The sequence below is a fragment of the Dysidea avara genome, chromosome 1, assembly GCF_963678975.1.
Source record: "Dysidea avara chromosome 1, odDysAvar1.4, whole genome shotgun sequence".
In the NCBI taxonomy this organism is placed as follows: Eukaryota; Metazoa; Porifera; class Demospongiae; order Dictyoceratida; family Dysideidae; genus Dysidea; species Dysidea avara.
Genome location: NC_089272.1, coordinates 8,341,666 through 8,364,408, shown reverse-complemented (window position 1 = coordinate 8,364,408; position 22,743 = coordinate 8,341,666). Strand labels below are relative to the sequence as shown.

General features: G+C 37.6%; 1 protein-coding gene across 2 annotated transcripts in view; it reads right to left on the bottom strand.

Moving 5' to 3' along the window:
* Positions 1-1,298: 1,298 nt before the first annotated feature.
* Positions 1,299-22,743, bottom strand: part of LOC136255336 (glucose-6-phosphate exchanger SLC37A2-like) — a 29,618-nt gene continuing 8,173 nt past the window's right edge. Inside the window, exons 8-23 of one of the 2 annotated variants that reach the window (XM_066048084.1) lie at positions 22,681-22,736; positions 22,119-22,211; positions 20,988-21,061; positions 18,090-18,127; positions 16,077-16,190; positions 15,986-16,030; positions 14,516-14,606; positions 14,329-14,403; positions 13,541-13,626; positions 12,417-12,465; positions 10,274-10,347; positions 7,815-7,893; positions 4,946-4,992; positions 4,229-4,282; positions 2,020-2,129; positions 1,299-1,554 (exon numbers count right to left, since the gene is read on the bottom strand). In XM_066048084.1, coding sequence (XP_065904156.1) covers positions 1,503-1,554; positions 2,020-2,129; positions 4,229-4,282; positions 4,946-4,992; positions 7,815-7,893; positions 10,274-10,347; positions 12,417-12,465; positions 13,541-13,626; positions 14,329-14,403; positions 14,516-14,606; positions 15,986-16,030; positions 16,077-16,190; positions 18,090-18,127; positions 20,988-21,061; positions 22,119-22,211; positions 22,681-22,736 — 1,137 coding nt within the window. In that variant the 3' untranslated portion in view covers positions 1,299-1,502. The other variant, XM_066048076.1, reaches the window with a different exon arrangement.

Genomic DNA, 22,743 nt, shown 5'->3' with positions numbered 1-22,743 from the left:
GTGTGCAAGTGAACTGCTGCATTTTGTATGAATGGCGGTCTTGAATGATTATATTACACATGTGAACAATTTGGTGTGGTATATTATAGTTAGGCCACTCAGCTTTTGTAGTGATAGTATATGTATTGCATGGGCCGTTAGGCAAGTTGTGTGAATTATGCACAAAATTTTCATTACACACCTTTGGGTATCAAGACTCCAATGTGCCTCGGGCAATAGTAAAGTGTTCAGATAAGTGAATCCACACAAAAACAGCCAAGCTGTATAAAAAAGGTGTGGCCTTCAAAAAGTTGTGAAATCAAAGGTGGCATGTTATTGATGATAAATTAATTTTATTAATGCACAAAGGCCCTAATATATAACAGTCATTTCCAATTTGGATAAACAGGGTCTACTGTATTCTATTCTGACTTGCTCTTAAAGAACTTCTATTTTTATTCAACATTATCGATATCAAATCAAAGATTAGCAGTAGTGAGGTATTACTGTGTAGTACCTGCTACTGCAGTACTGTACGTGGCGGTACTCACGATACAAGCATACTAATATTCCAGTCTTGGTATGCACTTTGCCATATCAGCTAGCCCAATCCAATGGAATGTAAGCCATCCTGAAATGTAGAGAGGTGGGTGTTGGATCAATAAGCTACTACATGCACGGGTTAGCACTAACACTTAAGGGCTCTGATACTGCAGCACTCACCATTCCTTAACACTGAAATAAGAAAGGCTAGGTCTATGCTGTGAAGAGTGCAATTTCATGTTCCTCTATCTTTGAGAAGTCAGCTAACTCCCCCTTAAGATTTGGATGGTTACTTTTCTTTTATTAGGAGCATATCGTACATGCACGACTGGTCTGTTAGAGTATCTTGATCTCCATCGAGCTCTTTCATTCCTAGCTAATTTCTCATTCGTCTTTGTTCTGAGTAGCACTTTTATTTGTTTTGTGACAAGAGTACATATCTACAATTACAGAACTACTACACAAGCAAAGGATACTATATCTAAGGGGATTGTCATCAACATCAATAAGATCATGTTGGCATGGTTCATCCATGATACAACCAAAAGTTTTTGAATGTAAGTTTAGGAGGAACACCACTACGGGGCTGTAATAGGGGAGGGTATTATGGTCAGCAATCATTTGTATTATCTAGAAATCCAGACTCCAAAACAATATTCCACCACAGCTGTACTGGTTTTATTTCCTTTACAACTTTATAAATACAGAGCTCCATTCAAAACTTGCAATGAACAGTCAGTAAATCAAGGATTCATGGGTCTACCGTAATCACCAAATTGACAACAACTCTATCCTTATTGCATTAAAAATTTATTAGCTAATACATTTACATATGAAATACAATACATAAATAATAAATAAAAATACAATTACATACTAAGTGCATGGCAGTGCACTACAATACCTACAATTATTACATCTTATAGAGAGTAGCGGTGGTTAATAAATAACACTGAATACAACAGTAATACATGACATTGCTACATTGTTTCACTATAGTTATTCCTCAATCTAGGCCCACTGGGTGATGATCTGTAAGAGTAAGCACACAACTTACTTATAAACTGAAGTGTGCATTAAAGAAACTGTATTACTACTGTATATATAGTGGTGGAATGGTTGGGTCCTTATGATAACGTACCTCACATCTCAGCAATGACTATTTTAGATTTAATGGGTCATGAGTTAGCTCTAACTACATAATGCCTTGTCGGCTGATGACTTACTACATCCTTACATATTATAAGTAACACTGAAATACTTGCTGTGGGTTGTACCGTCAACCTTTATATACAAAATTGTGACTATCCACTCCAATGTATTGTATGGTACATTACATGTACAGTAGGTGTGCATTAGAAATATATACACGACAGTTTAGTGTGTCTAATTGAACACTGTTTCTTCAACAAGTGGTGCGTCACTTTGGGAATCACTGCTAGCAAGCAACCTGTTGTAGTGTGCGTTTACTGTGTTAACAGTCACCGGTGGACGTACCTTGTTTCATTATCACTGTCGTCGTTAATCTCAACAGATAGTCGTGATCGTTTGGTAGTCCATGCATGCCACCACATCTGCACTTCTCCATAAACTAGTCTACTCAACAGCTGAAGAAATGATAACCATGTGATCTTGTTAATGTACAGTAGCAAGTTATGATAAATGTACATACACACATGGCATGCGCATAGTGATGTATATTGCATGTTTGTACAGATATAAAGTTGGAAGAGTTTTAAAACCAAAATTGATCATAACTGTATTAAAAATACATTTAGTTCTATTTAGAACTAGAACAACTCTAATAATTACATGCAGCAGCACTAAAGCTACAGTCATCTATGCATATGGTCATTCCTGTACATACCAACAACAGTGAAACCTCTACATAGGAGGCGGAAGGATGCTACAGTTGGGGTGCCCAAAATTTATGGTGGTAGTAGTTGGTGTGCAAATCACACCAAGCATGCTAATTCTAGGGGCATGCCCCCCAGGAAATTTTTGAAAAAAATTAGGTGTCAGAGGAGATTAAATTTGGAGTCATTTTTGGTGGTTTTAGCTATTAATCAAATACCAGTACTATTACTTTTATTTTATACATGCTTGACTGTTGTATTAGGGTGACCAGTGTTGGGCAAGTTACTTTGTAAAAGTAACTAGTTACTTATTACATATTACTTGCAACAGAACTATTTAGTTACAGTTACATATTACCCATAAAATAAAGTAACTGTAATAATATTACATATTATATTACTTTGTGTCCACAGCCTTAAACTGTCACGTGTGAAACTACCACCTTATCACGTGACATGATTGCGTTGTTGGACAATGTGCAAATCTTGGTTATAAGTAAGAAGCTAGTGAATAAGCTTCATTCAGTAGGCCTCGTTACTTCGTTGAGGTTAGGCGTTACTCAGAGGATTACTAACGAGATTAGTAACTTCGTTACTTTTAGTAATAATATTACGTCATATTAGACTCGTTACAGTAATTATATTACTTAGGTAACGCGTTACGTTTGTAAGTAAAGTATCTTGCGTTATATTACCTGTTTTCATAGCGTATTTCGTTATCTTACTTTGTTACCACAAAAGTAATAATATTACGTAACGCGTTACATAAGTAACGCGTTACTCCCAACACTGAGGGTGACTGCTATTTCAATCGTGATTGACAAGTTTCTGGAAGTTCACGTGACGACTGTTGCGCAATACAGCTCTGAGTAATAGTTGGGGGTACTCCAGCACCCCCCAGCACCCCCTCTTCCGCCGCCTATGCTCTATAATCCAACTTGTTGGTCCCAGAAACACTGTGAATTGAATGGGCCAGAGGCAAAATGGGACAAGTGCCATTTGAAGTTTTAGGTGCATTAAACACACAGTTGAATTGTTGTAATATTTGTGACCGGATCTGCAAAAGAGGGACATAATCACACAAGCCTAAATCTACAGTATAAAGCATTGAATACAGTGGGTGAAATACTTGCGTATTATTGAAAAAATTCCGTAAATTTTTTGAACGCTTCTTTCTTAGTGAAGGAAGGGACTAACAATAAAAACCTGAATATCATCTTATTCGCCTGCTCAAGAGGAGTTGGAAAATCTTTGTTTTGTTGCAGTAGACCCAAGGATACGTACATTATGAGCGTTTGTTTACATGATGCTGAAGCGATTGTACGAGATCGAATTTTCTTCACAAATTTCGCCTTTGTATACAGTGAAGAAGGGTGAGTAAAAGAAAAACTTACCTAGTAATTGATTCCCCATTACATGGCGTATACGATGGTGAAAATTTTAACTCCATACCTCAATACGTTGGTAAGTTATAACCATTTTTGTAAGCGCCCGTAATTTATTTTCCCTATACATCGATTTTTCTGTGTTGCTACTTTGTAGGGCTGTAACTCCAAAAGTTATTGGCATATGAAACTGAAACTTTGCCAGTGAGTACACTTGGCTAAGTAGATCATTATATTTAATAAACAGGAATTTGAAAAATACGCGTTATGTCCTGTTTTTGCAGATCTGGTCACATTTTTATTTATTTATCTATTTATTATTTTTATTAAGGCTTTACAGCACAAGTGCTGAAGGTCTGTAGGACACCTGGTCCTACAGCCTGTTTAAAGTTGTTACATAAAGTTTGGTGCAGCTAACATTATCAGATTAGAGAGGTTTCAGTGTATCTACAATGTCACACTCACCAGAGCTGCTGTTAGTGATGCTCCCATAAACAAGTAGAACACTGAGTCCCAACTCTAATACAGGAAATAATAAAACTAGAACAATTGCACATGTGTCTATGTCACCATATAATGCACTATATCATACTGCAGGGTAAAAGGGCATTGTAATGTTTGGGGCTCCATAGTGGCAACCATACATTGCATTATAGTGAGTTTACTACAGTTCCTGTTGTATACCATAAGGTGTATGTACAGTAGTACCATGGACATGCATCACTCAGCAATCTGTTTGTTAAAACCTGTATTTCCATACACACATGAGAACTCTTCTAATTACACATCAGCAGTTTTAGATAGACTGTTTTAAAATAATAGTTAGATTGTGATAAACAATCGAAAACAATTGAAATTAAACACGTGGCAAGTTTGGAAACTTGAGTTGCTGTTCGTCACTTCACAACAAGTAAGCTTCTGTAGCTACAATGTTCATTTAAACATCTCCAAGTAGTCCAATACACAGACTTTTGATCATGTGTATTTTTAGGCTATAAGAATTAAGTTACCCCACCTAATCTCGCCATGCATGCCTGCATTGTGTAAACACGCATTCCCCAGAAGTTCTATGCGGGAAGGGTAAAGGTGAAATTGCACAAATTTCAGTTATCTAAACACCAGGTGATCCCCGGGTGTTCAGAAAACTGAGGTAGATGCAGTAGCAGCACACCAACTACTTACCACATGGTTAGACAATAATCCAGTGAGGAGTGGACCCACCGCTGCACCTGTATAACATGGAAGATCATGTGATACACATACATATCAACTAAAATACACATACATGTTGTATGCATGAAAACATACACCATTAAAAACACTATCTGCATACTACATATATGCATACAATATATCAACAGAGATACCGTAGAATCCAAGTTGTTAAGCGCATGTGTCTATTAAGCGTATAATATTTGTTAAGCACATACATATTTCTTGTGATTAACCATGGCTGATAAGCGCACGTGGTCAAACGCAAGGCTCAAGACGTGACAAATCTACACACGGGAAGAAATGATTGAATTACTGGAAAATGGATTCTCCTCATGCACTTACGTCTCCCTTGAGGTCTCCTTTCACTGTTTATACAGCAAATCAGCCATCTGGACTGCAACATTCTTGTTCATTATGAAGGATTTCACTCAGAAATGGAGTCAACTATCCTTACAAACTGGTATGGTGACTGGCATGAACTACTAACTCCTCTATTACAACGTAGCAATTCCGTGTTAACACACCATAAGTATTTATTAGGCATATGCGCCTAACAGATAGTATGATTTTTTACAAAAGTTTTCTCCGAAAATTATAAGCGCATGCACTTAACAACCTGATTCTACGGTATTCCCATCTCCATAGCAATGTAACCCAGTGGCCATGTTGTTGTGTGAGTGTTAGTCATGTAGTATCGGAGTACTCGGCAGTTTTCTTAAAAGGTATTGTTTAAGTGGAGGATGGTGAATTGTGCAATTGTGAATTATCATAGTCAATCTCCTGGACCAATAGTACAGAAGACGCTTTAAACTTCAAAAGGTGGCAATAGTTAAGGCACACAGATGCTTGCTATCACCAGTAGTGGCAGATTGGCTTGGCTGAAAACAATCTTCCAGGGAAGATTTATCAGATGGCATTGAAAATGTCTGGGTTTGCGAGAAACATTTTGTGAAAGGTCAGAGACCTTGTCAATAGTAAACACATGTCATGATCTGAGTTCTGAATTGAGCTATAAACAAAAGTCTATAAGGTTTGCTAAACAGTGTTTTTTTAGTGGGATTCCAGACACTTGTGAAGGGCAATCAATTAATTGTGTGGGTGACCAATAAATATACACTGTACCAGCCTGCTATAACCTTGCAACCAGGGGAGGAGAATAGCACTCAAAAGTGGGGGGGGGGGGAGTCATGTGGGGTGGTTGTAAGTTACAAAGTGTTTTAAATCATTTACTGTACCTTAGTAAGCAAAGCTGCCGAAGCATACCAACGTGCAAAGCTTGTCAATACAAGGGGGATCTGGGGGCATGCCCCCTACAGGAAAATTTTGAAATTTGAATGCTTTGAAATCGAATCTGAGAGTATTTTCAGTGGTACATGCACTATACTCCTATAATATTACAACTACACTGTATGACCATCATTAAGATACTGTAGATACAGTAGTAGTAAATGAAGGCATTTCAGACAGACTCATGCTATTGATTACGTATCAATATACTATGTTAATGGAGACAGATTGAATTAATTGCATAGCAGAACCAACTCATATGAATGTTCTATTAAAGTACACTGTAGTTAGGTGACTGCTCTATTAGAGTATTTCGATCTCGTGCACTCCCAGCACTGATTCATGCAGTATTCCATTCTTGCAGGTTAGCACAAATCTAGTAAATCAAGGCAGGGTAAATTGGCTAATGACTACAATGGTTGTTTTACTTTGGCAACTGAGCATTGGAAAAAGTGAAGGGACGCTGCACCCTCTGCCCCTCCCCCCATTTCTCTGCCCCTGCTTACATGCATACTTTTCGCAGACAAACAAACCCAGACAGTTATAAAACAAATATATGTTTTACCACTGACTGTTGCGTTCACTACTGTCATCTGTTTATTACCACAATCTTTACTGATTGATTGTTGGTTTCAGTTAATCAGCCAATTATTTCCGCTTCGTCACTGATACTGATATTTACAAAAATTAGCTAATATCAGCTGTTACTGATTATTCAATCGATTATTGATGCAACACTACTTGAAAGCATCAAAATTCTTTAAACCTTTCTTCCCTACAAAAGCTGGTCATCAGCATTTCTGACAGGTTGTAAGTTCTCTTTACTCAGATCATGTGTTGAATAAACATAAGGATCACCTATGTCTTTCATCTTTTCTAGATATCTTCTTCTGTCACTGATCTCCATAACACACAGTTCTGCCGTGCTCCCAGTTGCCATGTTATGACCAACAATGTATTAAATTCAAGTGGAAATACTACTGTATCTAGTTTACTGATGCACCATGTTCCACTTAAACAAACCACAAACCCGATAAGAAAACTGTGATAAAACCAAAACAACACTGAGTACACTGACTCTACAACCGAACACAACACTATGGCTGCCAGATCGCATCGCTATGGAGATGGAATATATTTAGTGTAATACTGCACATTGGGAAATTTTTCATATAAATTTTTTTCGTTAACATTAATTTTTGCAGAGTATAATTTTCGCAGGGTATAATATTGAAAATTGCACAGGTTGCAGTGCTGTCACTATATAGCTATATGATGAACAACAGATTAGTCTAGTGAATATTGGATACAGCGATGGTAGTCGTAGAATACCTCATGGGTATGGGTCAATTGATGCTTAGATAAAAAGTGAGGTCCAGTGCTTTTACACTCCTGATTTATTCACCAGATAGCTTACAAATATGCATAAACACACATCATAATTTTCATGTGTTCAGGGCACACCATCCCATGAAAATTTTGAACTTTGAAAAATTCCCAATTTCAACAATTGAAAGTTTCCCAGTAATTATTGGAAAGTGGTCAGTACCTATTGATCCTGTTCCATCAATGATGGCAGTGACGGTAGCTTTTGCTTTATGACTGCCTTGTAGAGACTTGTGAGTACCCTACAAGTGTTGTGACATAATGAATGTGATACAATTGTAGACAACAAAGCAACAAAGTACAGCTGTATGCAGGTATGTCAAGTTATTCAAAATTACACACATCAAACTACTTTAAAAGGGTAGTAATGCTCTTCTTTACTTCCACACTTCTAAGATTATGATAAAGTGTTCTATAGCAGAAATCTTTTACATCGAAGACAAAAACTGTGTGGCACTACACACGTATGGCCTGTGGGTAATAAAATAAGCTTTTATCGTTATAGTGGAGATTACCAAGAATGGTAAACATACCATAAGGAAATCATAAGATGGTAGTCATTGGGTTCTCCTACAATACAACTGATGCAGCAAAACATTGGGAGATCAGGATAACAGCAACATTATAAACAAGTTGATGTTATGCTACTTCTAAAAACCAGGCGGCCATGCAGTTAATACTTTTCCATTCTAACTAAATAGGAAATTAATCAACCACGTATATTTTATTCACGCTATTGCTATTATTAATTCAGCTACATAATTGAATTTGTAAACACTATAATTAGCATAATTCATAATCCCATGAATTATGTTGTAATTCTGTAATTGCGTTACTATGATGTACTGCTAACAAAGCGTAACTATAACAAACCTTTAAACAGTAAATTACACACAGAAGTATGTTTTATAGTGTGTCTATTGTGTTTTATAGTGTGTCTATTGTGTTTTATAGTGTGTCTATTGTGTTTTATAGTGTGTCTATTGTGTTTTATAGTGTGTCTATTGTGTTTTATAGTGTGTCTATTGTGTTTTATAGTGTGTCTATTGTGTTTTATAGTGTGTCTATTGTGTTTTATAGTGTGTCTATTGTGTTTTATAGTGTGTCTATTGTGTTTTATAGTGTGTCTATTGTGTTTTATAGTGTGTCTATTGTGTTTTATAGTGTGTCTATTGTGTTTTATAGTGTGTCTATTGTGTTTTATAGTGTGTCTATTGTGTTTTATAGTGTGTCTATTGTGTTTTATAGTGTGTCTATTGTGTTTTATAGTGTGTCTATTGTGTTTTATAGTGTGTCTATTGTGTTTTATAGTGTGTCTATTGTGTTTTATAGTGTGTCTATTGTGTTTTCTCACGCGAATTGTTTAGAGAAAGCCTTGAAGCTGCCCTTTATTTTCATTAGCGTAAGCAAGGGTAAAGCCCCCCTTTCAATTCGAAGGATACGTTATCTCTGGTAGCCTAAGAGGCCTTCAACATTGTTTTGTTGAAGTTGTTAAACGTCTTCACAAAGAGTTGCTATACCCGTATTTCAGACCACCAAGAAGAAACCACCGCAGAGCAAAGTTATGGGTGTGGAAGTTTAATATAAACTTAATCTAGCTTTCGATTCTTACATCCTGGTTGATTTTACAATTTTGCTCACGTGGGTGCGTATGGACAAACATAGATAGGTAGTAGGGCTGGGACGAATATTAAAATTTACCTTCGAATATTCGCTAATAAAATGTTCGAACATTCGAAGCTTCAGTGTTAGCTTTCAAGTTACAGGTTATCTTGTATTTTATATGCACATCCTTCTTAGGTTTTATCTTTCTAAACCTATTTAATAAGTTTGTAAGCATTTGGAAAGTACATAGCAGCAGTACTGACTGACACGATCGATCGATTGCAAATGGGCGTGTGTGCTACACTGCATCCATGCACAGGTAAACACCAAGTAATGGCTAAAAGTGCACTTTCCATGTATTATCTATCATTTATAAGGTGTTTTAAGGCTGTAACTATGGTAATAAACTGAACTTTGATGGTTTAAAAGTGGGTGTGGCACACGAAGATCGATCGCGAAGAGATGAACATTGATCATGCAAGAGGAATAAGCAGCTGCAATAAAGATAACGATGTTTATTTGTAATTCTTTAGTACACTATGAGTGCATTATGAAGCTTCGAAGGATACTTTTATAATCCGAAGTTTACTTAACCTTCAAACCCACGAAGCATTCAAAGCTTCGTCCCAGCCCTAATAGGTACACACACACACACACACACACACACACACACACACACACACACACACACACACACACACACACACACACACACACACACACACACACACACACACACACACACACACACACACACACACACACACACACAAACACAATTTTATGAAAACAATTTCAGTAAACCAGGCATGCGCCCACAGCCGGCCTTTGGCTGGCTATGGGTGCGCACCTGGTTTAAAAATATTGGTACACGTAGGTATTTCACAGATTCAAAAAAATAGTAATGCACCTTTGCAATGTAACACTACAAGTTCTGGACAAAGATAACGCATTTCTTTGGCACATACAGTGTACATATCTATAAGTGAACTCCTATGTACACTGTATAGTCCTCACCAGGTCAGCACTGACTGCAGTAGTGATCATGGCATAAGGACCATTAACGCATGCTCCAGTGATAATCATCAATACTGTAGTGTAATATAGTTTGTGTAAACAGCAATTGGTAAATGTAGTAGCTGTACAAACAGTATTTACATGGTTAAACACTGCAGAATTTATTACATGTACCTTATTTCCTAAAATCAGTTTGGTGACTATTGAAAATCGGCCACCTCTCAGGCCTTGAAAACAATGTTTGAACTCCTCAATTTTCAAAATCACCACTCAAATGTGACTACTATTAAATGTGTGGCATTTAACCAAGTAAATACAGTAGTTGTGCATACAGTGGGGTCTCTCTATAAAAGATATTATTTGCAGGACTGTTTTTGAGGAACTTTAATTACTAGAAGAGGTTGTCTGAGGTACAGTACAATTTCACTTTAGAGATCTGTAACACAGAAACAGTCCCATGTAGAGAGGTGGAATCTAGTGCTCCTTTGAAGAGGTTCCATTGTATACATACAGTCTACAATACTTTATAGGTCTGAAACTTGATGGCATTTTCAGGTGACTGCTTTATTAGAATAATTAACAGAATGCAACAGAAATACGGTAGAACCTGTGTTAACGGTCACCTGGATTGAGCGGTCACCTCTTTATAATGGCCATTATCACAAGGTCCTAAATATTTTTCAACACTGATGTATGCATTGTGGTCTGTACTAAGTGATTACCTGTCTAATGTGTATCACGGCCAGCCAAGAATTCACCTACGAATAACTGTACACATACCTGTAGCTTAAACTCTAGCATCTAGCAGTTGTTGCCTCATAAAGAATAGTTGGTGGCCTGTTTTTATCTGCCACCACAATCTACAATTGACATCCTTTAAGGTGGCTTAGAACAGTTTTGTATGGCTTCACCATACAATTTACAGGGCTTAAAACAAGCAAGCTACTGTATCACCATGAAGCACCTTGTACTAACAGAAATCTATAAGTGTTTTGTTCTCTATCCTTTACACGAACTTGTGAACTCTTACTTTGTGCTTGGCGCTATGGGACTGGACTTGTTATAAGACACTATTTACCTAATTATTCACGCATTAATTCTACCCATCAAAGACACTTTTTTAAAACTTTGTCACTACCAGGCAGAAACGAGTATTGGCTTCTGCATAATTGCAGCTTATTTACTTCATCCAAATTTGACAGCTGTATCTTGAAAAACTGGTGACTAGTTCATTTTGTATCGAGGCTTGTAATAACAGCACATGACGATCTTATTAAATGCTGTGATGATCTGTGCTACATTACACAACATAATTACATTCATTTGCAAATGACAGGAACTGGTAGTCAACCACAGTAATGATTGCTCACAACTAATGTGATTGCTTGCATAACACTGCTGAACCTTATGAAAACTGAAACCTTATGAAAACTGTGCCAGCTTTAAATAAACTCGCAATTAATCTGTCTGGTTTCATTGTTTAAAAGTATTCAATGGCCATTAGCAACATTCACAACAGGCAACAAGCTAACCTTGCCATATAATTATTTCGGTTAGCACAAACCTCGATAATTACCTAATTTACCTATTTATAATGGTCATAGCTCTGCTGACCGCCTAATGCAGGTTGTTCTCTGTAACAATCCGTAAAGGGCAACACTTCCTGGTCCACAAGTGATCGTTATACACAGGTTCCACTGTACGTACATACAGTATGTCTCACTTATAGTTCTGTAAATTATTTTCTAGTACAATTATACAATCGTGTGTAGAACAACTTTGCTTATATTACAGGATTAAAAACAGAAGTCATTGTCATCGACATTGTGATAACAGTGTTTTGTTGAAACATTGACAATATGTCCATACATGTATCATAACAATACAGTGGCCAAATCAATACTTATACAGTATTTACTGCAAACAACAAAATTTGTGTATATATGTAATTTTTTAATACCGTTAAAAAAATGTACGTACGTATGTATGTAGATACTTTAGAACAGTCGTGATGCATCACAGCACGCGCACTGCACCCCCCCCACATACACACGCTACACCCCCCCCCCCCCCCACACACACACACACACACACACACACACACACACACACGACATGTACACAACACACATACAAAACTTACTAATATTTAGTGCTAAACTTTCTCCTCCAAATTGTCTATACAAGTAAAGCTATATAAGACAAAAATGATACAACACATATAGTTACACAAGTATAGCACACAACAGTAAACTACTGTACGGCATTATTGCTAGAAAGAGTCTCAACAAGAAAAAAGAAACGAAAAAATTAAAAAAAATTAATATTGCCTCATGAAAGTGCCTCATGTAATGAACCACAATTACTTATGGGACAACTTGGCTTTAAGATACGCACTTAACTAAATGGTTCACAGCTTGTGGGATTGCAGTCGCTTGGGGTAAAGGGTATATACATCAGAAAAAATGGCTGGTTTTGAACACATGCCAGGTCTTAAATGAACACTAATGCAGTCATAAATTTCTAACAATTCTATCCAGTGACATACATGACAAGATGATCAATAAAACAAAAAGCACCCTATGGTCTTCTCTTTAACCTCACAACATTACATGACAATGCTGATCGAGGCATGAAGTTCAACATATGAAAATCAAAGGTACTGTAGTACTGTAACTAAATAGAAAAGTACACAAACAATTTGGAATTTTCAACTAGAGTAGGCACATTAATAAAAGGTACAGAAACAAGTTGGAGTAGTCCATGGTATTAAATCACAGTAAAACAATACGAAGTGTTATATCCCTACTGTGCTCAAGATAGCATAACGGAAATGCACAGTAGGGATATAACATTTCTTATTGTTTTACTGTGATTTAATATCATGCACTACTCCAACTTGTTTCATTACTTTTTATCGATGTGCTATGGTCCCTACTCTAGTTGAAAATTCCAAATTGTTTCGTGTACTTGTTTGTTAACCTTTTTGTAAATAATTATTATTATGACTGGTGAACCCACGCATACCGCATCAAAAGAAAGAAATGGCCCAGTTATATCAATTACTGTACCATACTGTATGATACAGTTATAATGTACTAAAAACACTGCTAACTACTCTAATAGAACAATCCTCAATAGCGAATAACTGAGGCCCTGTAATGAACTTGTGAATTCCTGTACTGTACATATATTGTATTACTTATAATACTGTAACATCACTCCAAGAATTGTTCTTGTTATTAGCCCAACACGTTTAACACTTACAGCAGGGATGGCCATGTAGAGAGATGCTGTAGAGGTGAAGGCTCTAGCTTGTAACAAATCAGACACTAAACCAGCTAGAATACCACCTGTGGAAAGTTTAGAGCACTTTAATATATGTACCTGTACATGATACAATAACAATGTGTGCGTGCGTGCGTGCATGCGTGTGTGTGTGGTAACACACCATCCTTTGGCAATGTGGCTAATGGTAGCACCCCTGGCCCTGGCCATATGGTGGAGTCAGGGTGCCCTAGAATTGGCCTTGCAAGCCAATGACGGGGTTTACACTATGCATACACTTCATATGTGTTGCTTAGCTTCAATGGAACAAAGTCCCTGCTTTTGCCCGTGGCCCATCCATCTTCCATGAGTCCACTTACCCTAAATAAAAGGGGTTACTCAGTGTTCCCTGGCCATAGGTGGAGTGACATGTCTCATGGGGCCGGGACAAAGAAGATCTCGGTGTCTCATGGGGCCAGGACAAAGATCTCGGTGGAGCAGGTTTGAAGCAGATGTGTGTGTGTGCACATGCGTGCATGCGTGTGGCATTGATAATGACTCTTGGATTATATGGCTTCTACATCACACACATGTGTGCACAAGCTGGTGCAGTTCAGTGAGAAACACTGAGCCAAGTTAGGATTTTTCGGGTTGCCCGGAATGTGTGCAATAGGTAAACTAGTAAGTGTACATCAATACACTCTTGGGAATAGGACACTCTCCTCATTATGTTACTATGAACTCTTGCTAGTATAAAACAATAATAGCTTATACAGCTCCATGCTCACCTATCATTCCTCCTACATCAAATGTTGTGGATAATGCTGAAGCTTCAAATGTGTCCAAACAATGCCCACCAATACCTGTCGAATGTGGAACAAATAAAGAAGGTACGTACAGCTTGGAAAAAAGTACAGAGAGACGAAAATGATTTAACTAATGTGTAAAAAGCACAATACACACACAACAACTTACGAGTGTTCTTGATGTAATAAGGTAGCCAAAAGAGGAAGGCATAACTGACCAACTTGGCAAAGAACAAAGCAATGGAGAATTCTATCACTCCCTAAAAGTGTTAAACACTTTAAACAACATCTACAATTCATAACAATGAATTTTAAACCCGTTGCCCCTAGCAACCTGAATTTAAAGTTTGTAGTTTTCCCATACGTTATCTATGGGAGGAGGTAACAGTTGCAATTACATGGATAATGTATGGGAAAACCACAAATTTTAAAATGTCATATTTCATGATCTATACAAGTACCATTACACAGTAGTACACACAGTAGTACGAATCAAGAACTGTTCATAAAGCACCTTTGCAATCAAAGTAGTCACTATGAAAATACGGATGATTTTTATTACGAATGGAAGCCATCACGTGTTATCGCCAAATCGACACTTTGCTGTCAGCAAAGATAAATGGGACACAAAGGAGGACACCGGTAAGTCCATGAAGAATGCATTGTACGTACTGCGGTATGCCAAGACATCTCTCGGACCAAAGCGACATTGAACAGTAAAAAAATCAAGCCTGTACCCTTAATGCCTGTTATCAAGTTACACTTGTCTCAAGGAATCAGTCAGTCAGACAGACAGTCAGTACAAAATTCCATTTGATTTTTTTTTTTAAATTCCATAGCAAGTTGTTGAAAGTGATCCGGGTCGATCAGAAAACTTGTTTGGGCTTAGTTTTACCTAACCAATACTGCCTCATCATCGATCGTCAGGAAAAGTTGAGGCTGGTTTTTGTGTGATTATATTCGTGGGCCATGCCTATATCTTTGTGGTCCCTACTATACAGTACGATAACTGTATGATACTCTATCATTTTAAAATTTGGAGAGGTTAACTGTGAGATTCACACCTACAAATAATGTTAAATCCCAGAAGGGGCAACTGTTACCCCCTCAGTGTATGGAAAAACGACAACTTTAAAATGTTATATCTCATGACCTATCCTTTAAAATTTGGAGATGTTACTATAGACATTTACCCTTACAAATACTGTAAAATTCAGGTTGCTATGGCAACCTTCGTTATTATGAAATTCATCCATTGGCACAATGCAAAAATATCCCTCAGTTCAAGAAATAAGGACACAAACTAACTGCATCAGCCTACATATATCATGGCAGTTCTGGTTAATATTGTCTCACATTTAATGCCAAACTCTAATAGAAGACATGTAATTTTCGGTTATACGGACACCAGGCGGTCTCCAAGTATTCAGACCACTGATAGTTAATGAATACTGGATTAATTTTAACGATGTTAGATTTATAATGTTGAGAATAGTTCGTGTTCCAACACAGAACTCCGTTATTCAGAGCCCCTGATGTGGCATGATGTGAACACAAAGCTAAAATGGAACTAGTCAGTAGTGACTTTGTATGTATATGGTACAGTAAATACATTGACAGGGTATAGTGGTATACTCACTGGGATTAGCAAGGCTCTCCAGAAACTGATTGCCTTTTCCTCTCCCTGTAGGACAAACAAAATAATCAGCACAAGGAATTCTTCATCATACATGTTTAACTCTGGTCTTCCTGTCTAGTTTCTGATGATCAGATTTGTAGTCACCATTGACTGGTGCTGGAGATGATGGTAATGGACTAATTGGTGACGACTCTCTTGACTCCAACTACACATGTTCATATGCAGGTACGTACAGTGGAGCCTCAATTATCCAAACACCGATTAACCGAACACTCGAATATCCGAACACCAAATTGACTGCTCAATTAGAGTATTTTGACAAGAAGTGTATGCTTTATTAGAGTAGTTGAGCAAAGCTCTGTATGTTCGATTTTACGTACCATTCGATTATATGAACACCCTTTTCCCCCAAATAGCTCGGATAATCGAGGTTCCACTGTATATACACATGAATTATTATAGCATAACTAAAGTGAAATGTCAGTGATGTCACTGTGCTGCTCTTCTACACAAGACCATTACAGTTACTATATCAAGTACGTACCAGTACATATTCTTCATGACCCTGTATTAAGACAGCCCAGATACAGTGGCTAACTTCCATACATATATTTTTAAATACTTTATGACCTTATTTTATACGACCATCTGACCATAGGTCCCAAACACAGCTAAAAGGAAATGTCATTATTGGTGGGTATCCATATAATATTATGAATGTGTACCTGTAGGACTTTAAAGCAGCGGTTTAAGCCAAACTTCTATAATACCTACGAGACTAGCACATTGGAAAATGTATCTTATGATCTTTATTATGTTATTCATAGCAGATCCTAGAATGTTGACACAGTTATAATGGCATAGGAAATTCTAACTACGTGTGAGAAAAGACCAAACTTTGATATTGAAAAGGGAAAATTGACTAGCCACATTTATACCCTTAAGGGTGCTCGCTGATATTTGAAGCTGTTTAAGTGCTAGCCCAGAAACCACATGCGGCTATTGCATCATAATTGGCATTACTATGCATACTTGTAGTATCCGTGTTAAGTGGACATGTTTTGCGCCAGAGAACACGAGGAAGAATAGCTCGAAGAATAGCTCCAAGAATAGCATGTTTTTTTGCTTTAGAATCATCACTGAAGTGTTAGCAAATGATTGTCTGATGGATCAACAGTTATGAATTAATCTAAAAGTAAGTGTTATTTAAGGCAACAAGTGTGAACGCACTTTTCGCTTGTAGGCAACATGCATTCGTGCCTTGTTTTCTCGAGTGATAGGGTATGCTGGTAGTTAGTATTGTAATTGTAAGCTGCTTATGTAGGGGACAATGTTACCAGCTGGAATCACAAGGCGTTACAAGCTGCTGATGATGGCGTGCCTAGCATAAAGTTCCTGTGTGTGAAGAAGAGAAAACAGAGCTTTTTGTGTTTAGAACAGCGTTTATGACATGTTATTTTGAAAAGTTGGTGATTGTGGTCAATAGGAATTTGTGTGGTTATTGTATCAATAATGTTGGGCGCACGCAATCTTTGCACATGTTTACTAAAAATAAAACTAGTTATTGAGTGATAGCCGTGAAGGCTTCAAATTTTGTAGGGAGATTCGCTGATAAATTCTCCAGAGGTCTATGTTTAGATTTTGTCCGTAGCGTTATGGCTTCATGAGTTACGGCACCGAGAACATGAGGTTTTGAATGGTGTAGCACACTTTTAGTACTAACTTAAGTTCTATGTACGCTGTGTACTAATACTAAACATAGAGTTGTGAGTTATAAGCTGAAGTTTGTTCAACGTGGTTTCCAGTGCGCTACTGTGAAAAATGGAGGACTAGTTTCGATTTAAGCGCTTCATAAAGAACTACGCATAGTTATAAAATGGTATAGGCTAAAAGAATTCTGTTTGGTTTGTGTTGAAGAGAAAGAGAAGCACTTCCAACGTAAGTAGCATATGGATTCATTTTATACATTATGTGAGTATTAGCAACAATACAAAAATTGCATGTTGTATGGCTTCAAATAGCCGCGAGCACCCTTAAGGCATATACTGTACATACAGGATATGCATATAGTTTTAACCAATACAATATGTTAATGATAACTCACGTGATGCCGAGGAGGAGGAAGAGCAATATGAGATGGATCTGTAACAATACCACATGAGAATGTAATGTACACCCCTGTATATACTGAGCTCTGTGTGTGTGTATGTGTGTCAGATTGGTCAGCACCTCCACAAGGTGACCCACGGGCAACAACTTATAGCTGGCTCAGCTGACAACGATCACAAGGTTGGGTTACTGTGTGCCAAGTCCAGGATAGCACCTGATGGTGTCATGTGGTACACAGGTGCCCCTGTGAAGGTTTTTGCAAGTCTGCTAAGGGGAAACTGAAGTTTGCACTTCGGACAGGTACAGCTTGGTGGACATTGTCATAATGCCAGGACACATGCTGCTGCTGGTGTTCAATGGGTGTTCTGGTTTCCGTGTGGCTGCACCATGACCATTGCCAGTAAACCAGGTGTACACTGGTGGTATGACTGTCCACTTTTGCTGCTGTCTGTCCCTTCCAATTAGGAAGGTCACGTGACCGGAAGGGAGTAGCAGAGAAGCAAGGAATGTGTGTATATACGTATGTGTGTGCGTGTGTGTGGTTTCTACAACCAGTTACAGAGTTACAGATAATTCCCATCCTTAGATTAATGTTTCATTCTCACACAAAGCCTGGAACAATGAATGAATCTGTTTGTGGTTAACCTACCATAAAGTGTACAGAAGCTCTCAAAACAGTTATTAAAGTGCAGTAAATAATCTGTAAGACATGTTGCACTGCCCAAGCTCCATAGAAACATTAGTTGCTGATAAATTGTTGTCCAGCACTGTGCAAGTTCAGTCATTCGTCAGAAAAGCCTAACATCATAAATCTAATTGATTATGAAGTTCATAAGGGTACAATAAGTAATACTCAGGGATTACAAGTGTCAAAACTATGTATTACAACAACAGTTAACGTTCATATACATATTATCCAGTCCGTCATGGTTGTGGGGAAACTGAGTTGAATTTGTTCACCCTCTTCAAGCATTTCATCATTGGTTCACGGATCTGTTTGAAGTATAACCCATACACAAGTGGCTGAAGGGAAAGCACAAAGAGGATGAAATTATGGATGACAGCATATTCCATGAAATCTTGATATACATTTGAGTCAAGCAGTTGCCTACCTACAACGTAAAATGCTGTGAAGGAGATATTGGTGGATACACTTCCCAGAACGACCACAAGTAGTATGATAATCGGCTTCCTGTTTCGTCTGATGTTGTGCTGTTTCTTCTTCAAGGCTGTGATGCCCTCAGACTGACCTGATAATCTTGTCTCTTTCTCGATCTCTTTGTGGATCTGGTAGGCTTTGATTATTTTATGGCTAAGTTAACATTGAGGACTATCGTGACGATTGGTGATATTATGATTGGTATAATGAAGATCCAGACAGACTCAAGATAGGCAGGTCCAGTAGCCACACAAGTGCCATATTCAGGAATTTCTTTATAGCCATCAAGATCAAGTATGATTGTGACAGTAGTAGGTATGACAGCTAACAGCCATGCTCCACCGATAACAGTGGTTAAAACAAGAGTTGTCATCCTTCTTTTGTGTTTGAAAGGAAGTCTTATCGCTATCGCCTTATCAGCTGCTATTATCACGAATGAGATGTTGTTGACATGAAGTGGGAATATCATCCATTTGAACATGATGCAACCGATGAAAGACTTAACTCCCAATTGGACACTGATTATCATCACATTAGAAAGCAAGCACATCATCAGTGCAGCTATCATACCAGATACCAGCAGGTTGGTAACAAATATATTATGAGGCTTGTGTAATGTTCTTGTGGGTTTGATAGTGTAGACCACCCAGCCAGACAGTAGTAAGATGACTGTTGTAGCGATCATCTTGAACACCAAGGATAGGTAGGGAACATATCCTGGAAGAACAGAGCCTTGATCATCTATCTCCTGGTTGGTTCTTGACCCAGAGTAATCCATTCCACTCATGTCTCTTCCTGATCTACTAGTAAACACTCTTCTGTTCAAATTATTTGCTGAAGTGTCACTAGTACCCACTAGTATATTTTGAGTAGAGGAAACCATAGTGGTTATGGCACATAAGTGTGATGACTAACGCAACTTCATTGCACTCAAAGACATTCAACAGTAGTTCCCAAATTTATTCTAGTACTATGTATACTATTCTGGATAAGCTAGTTAGGTGACTGAGTGAGTGGGTGGGTGAGTGAGTGGGTGGGTGAGTGGGTGACTGAGTGGGTGGGTGAGTGAGTGAGCGAGCGACAGTTGGTCCGTCAGTCAGTCGGTTGGTTGGTCAGCCAATTGGTTTAACAGTAACCCAGTTTTTTGAAAAAAAAAGGGGAGGTCATTGCCTGAGGTACGTACAAATTTATCCACACAACAGCCTAACTGGAGCCCAAAATCATTAAAAACACAAGTGTTCAATTATGAAACTGGGCACAATTTCAATATTGTCATAGCCCATTTCCAAGCGACTGTAAAGTTTCATGTTACTCTTCAATACATATAATGCATTTCACAATAATTTTCCCAATATACACTACTACTGTACTACATGACAGAACAATATGTAATAACAATTGCAATATTGTATTGCTCTTTTTCTTAATAAATTTTTTTGTGTACCACATCAGACATGGTGGTACTTGTTCAAAACACATGTACATGATTTAACTATTGTGAGACAGGTGTGAGATTTAATGGTGAGTGTGTAACTGCATGAAATGTGTGCATGTCCAGATGTTCACCACAAAAGATCAAACGTTTAAAATCATGTTAGCATCATCTTAGTATATTCCAGTATACCATAATATACAATATTATGACATACAGTATACAACTGCATAAACTATGTAGCTAACTATTTTATTCAAATTAATGTCATTATTGTTTACTGTATGCTGAACATTTCTCACCTATGACAAGCAGAAGGAATATTGCTATGGTAACAGCAACCATAATAAATGATGATACCAGAAAGGACCATCCCCTATAACAATGACATTGAACTGATACACTATACAGACTGTAAGTACACACTATAAACAGACACTGTTTAACAGACATGTATAAACTGGGTGTACATAATGTCAGATGGATACACGGAATCTTTGAAAGGTTATGTAAAATTCAAAAACAATATGTTTTAGATTTTTTTTTGTAATCTATCTACATCTTAGAAGTGCTAATCACGTGAGCATATACAAAGTTCGAGTGTTTTGTTTTCTACTACAGGGGGCACTGTGGCCATAGGATTCAACTTCACAAATATGAGCTGTAATCGTGAGCAACACCAGGGCTCTTAAAACCTAGTTATCCTCCTAGCCTGAGCTAAGAAAGGAGAGGCTTCCCTAAAGAGCAGTAAAACAGTGCTGCACTACTCTACTTTACTAAAAATTCTTTTGATGTGGTAAAAAGAATGTATATAATCAACAAATTGACTTTGATGCTGGTAGCAAATTGACAGCTATTATATTTTGCTAGGGAGAGCTCTGACTGAAAGTCAACTAGTCATGGATCAATCTGCAAACTGTTTGGATTAAAATAGCCTGAGGTTTGGTCAAGCTATGAAAGAGGAAGGGGTAACTCTAGCAAAGCCAGATGGTTGTTTGTCTTAACTGTAGCTACAATCAGAGCAACATAATTCTAATGTAAAGGATCAATGCAACCGTTGCTAGCCTCCTCCAATTAAATACTAGTGCACGGCGTTCACGAATTCTTCTAGATAATTATCTAAGGTGCAGTGCGGTAAAGAGAATTTTTTTCGAAAATATTTTTTTGAGCTTACAATCAAACACTCTTTTACGAAAATTAACTTTTCGAAAATTTGCCGCTATACAGCATTTACATTTACAGCCACTGTGCGTATGAACTGTTGAGGAAATATGTAAACCGTTCAATTAGAAATCGTAAAACGTACTATACACAATATGCACCTATGTACATACCAATCAGACGTTACGTTACATTAATGCATCTACTAGTGTATGTACATACAGCACGCATGCCATATATGGTGTACACACAAGGTTGTAGTAGTTTCTTACCAGTCATTATGGGCCCATATTGCTGGAATGACAGTGCCCAAAATGTTACCAACTGAAGTGTGACAATTCCATATTCCCATGATGAAGCCACGTCTATAAGTGTAGTAATACAGCTTAATACAGTGAAATAACATTACCTCTTTAATAATACCACCTCATTACAGTGACTATGTCAAGTAGGTCCCATTACCCAACCTTATCCTAAATCTGAGGGCAAGTTTACAGCATGAGCACAATACCAACAGTTCAGTAGAAATTAAACTACAGTACGTATATCCTGAAATTTGAGTATGACTATTCAATTGGAGTATATTCAGATATTCAGTTAGGGAAGCACACATGATGTGTTCTACTAGAGCGACCATATCTATCAAGCAATCATAAAACTCCCATATGTATGCAAATAGAATCCTTTAAACAAATCCATTTATCAATCTGAACACATGCCTGAGAACAATTGAAATTGAATAACTGAAGCTCAACTGTGTGCTATTATAAGTACGTACTTTACTTAAATACATAACAAATCCACATCTGCACTGAACACACAGTGTGTACGTACTTTCCTTTGCCAAACCAGTTAGCCATGACAGCAACTACACCTGGCCAGCCACTGGACTGTAAC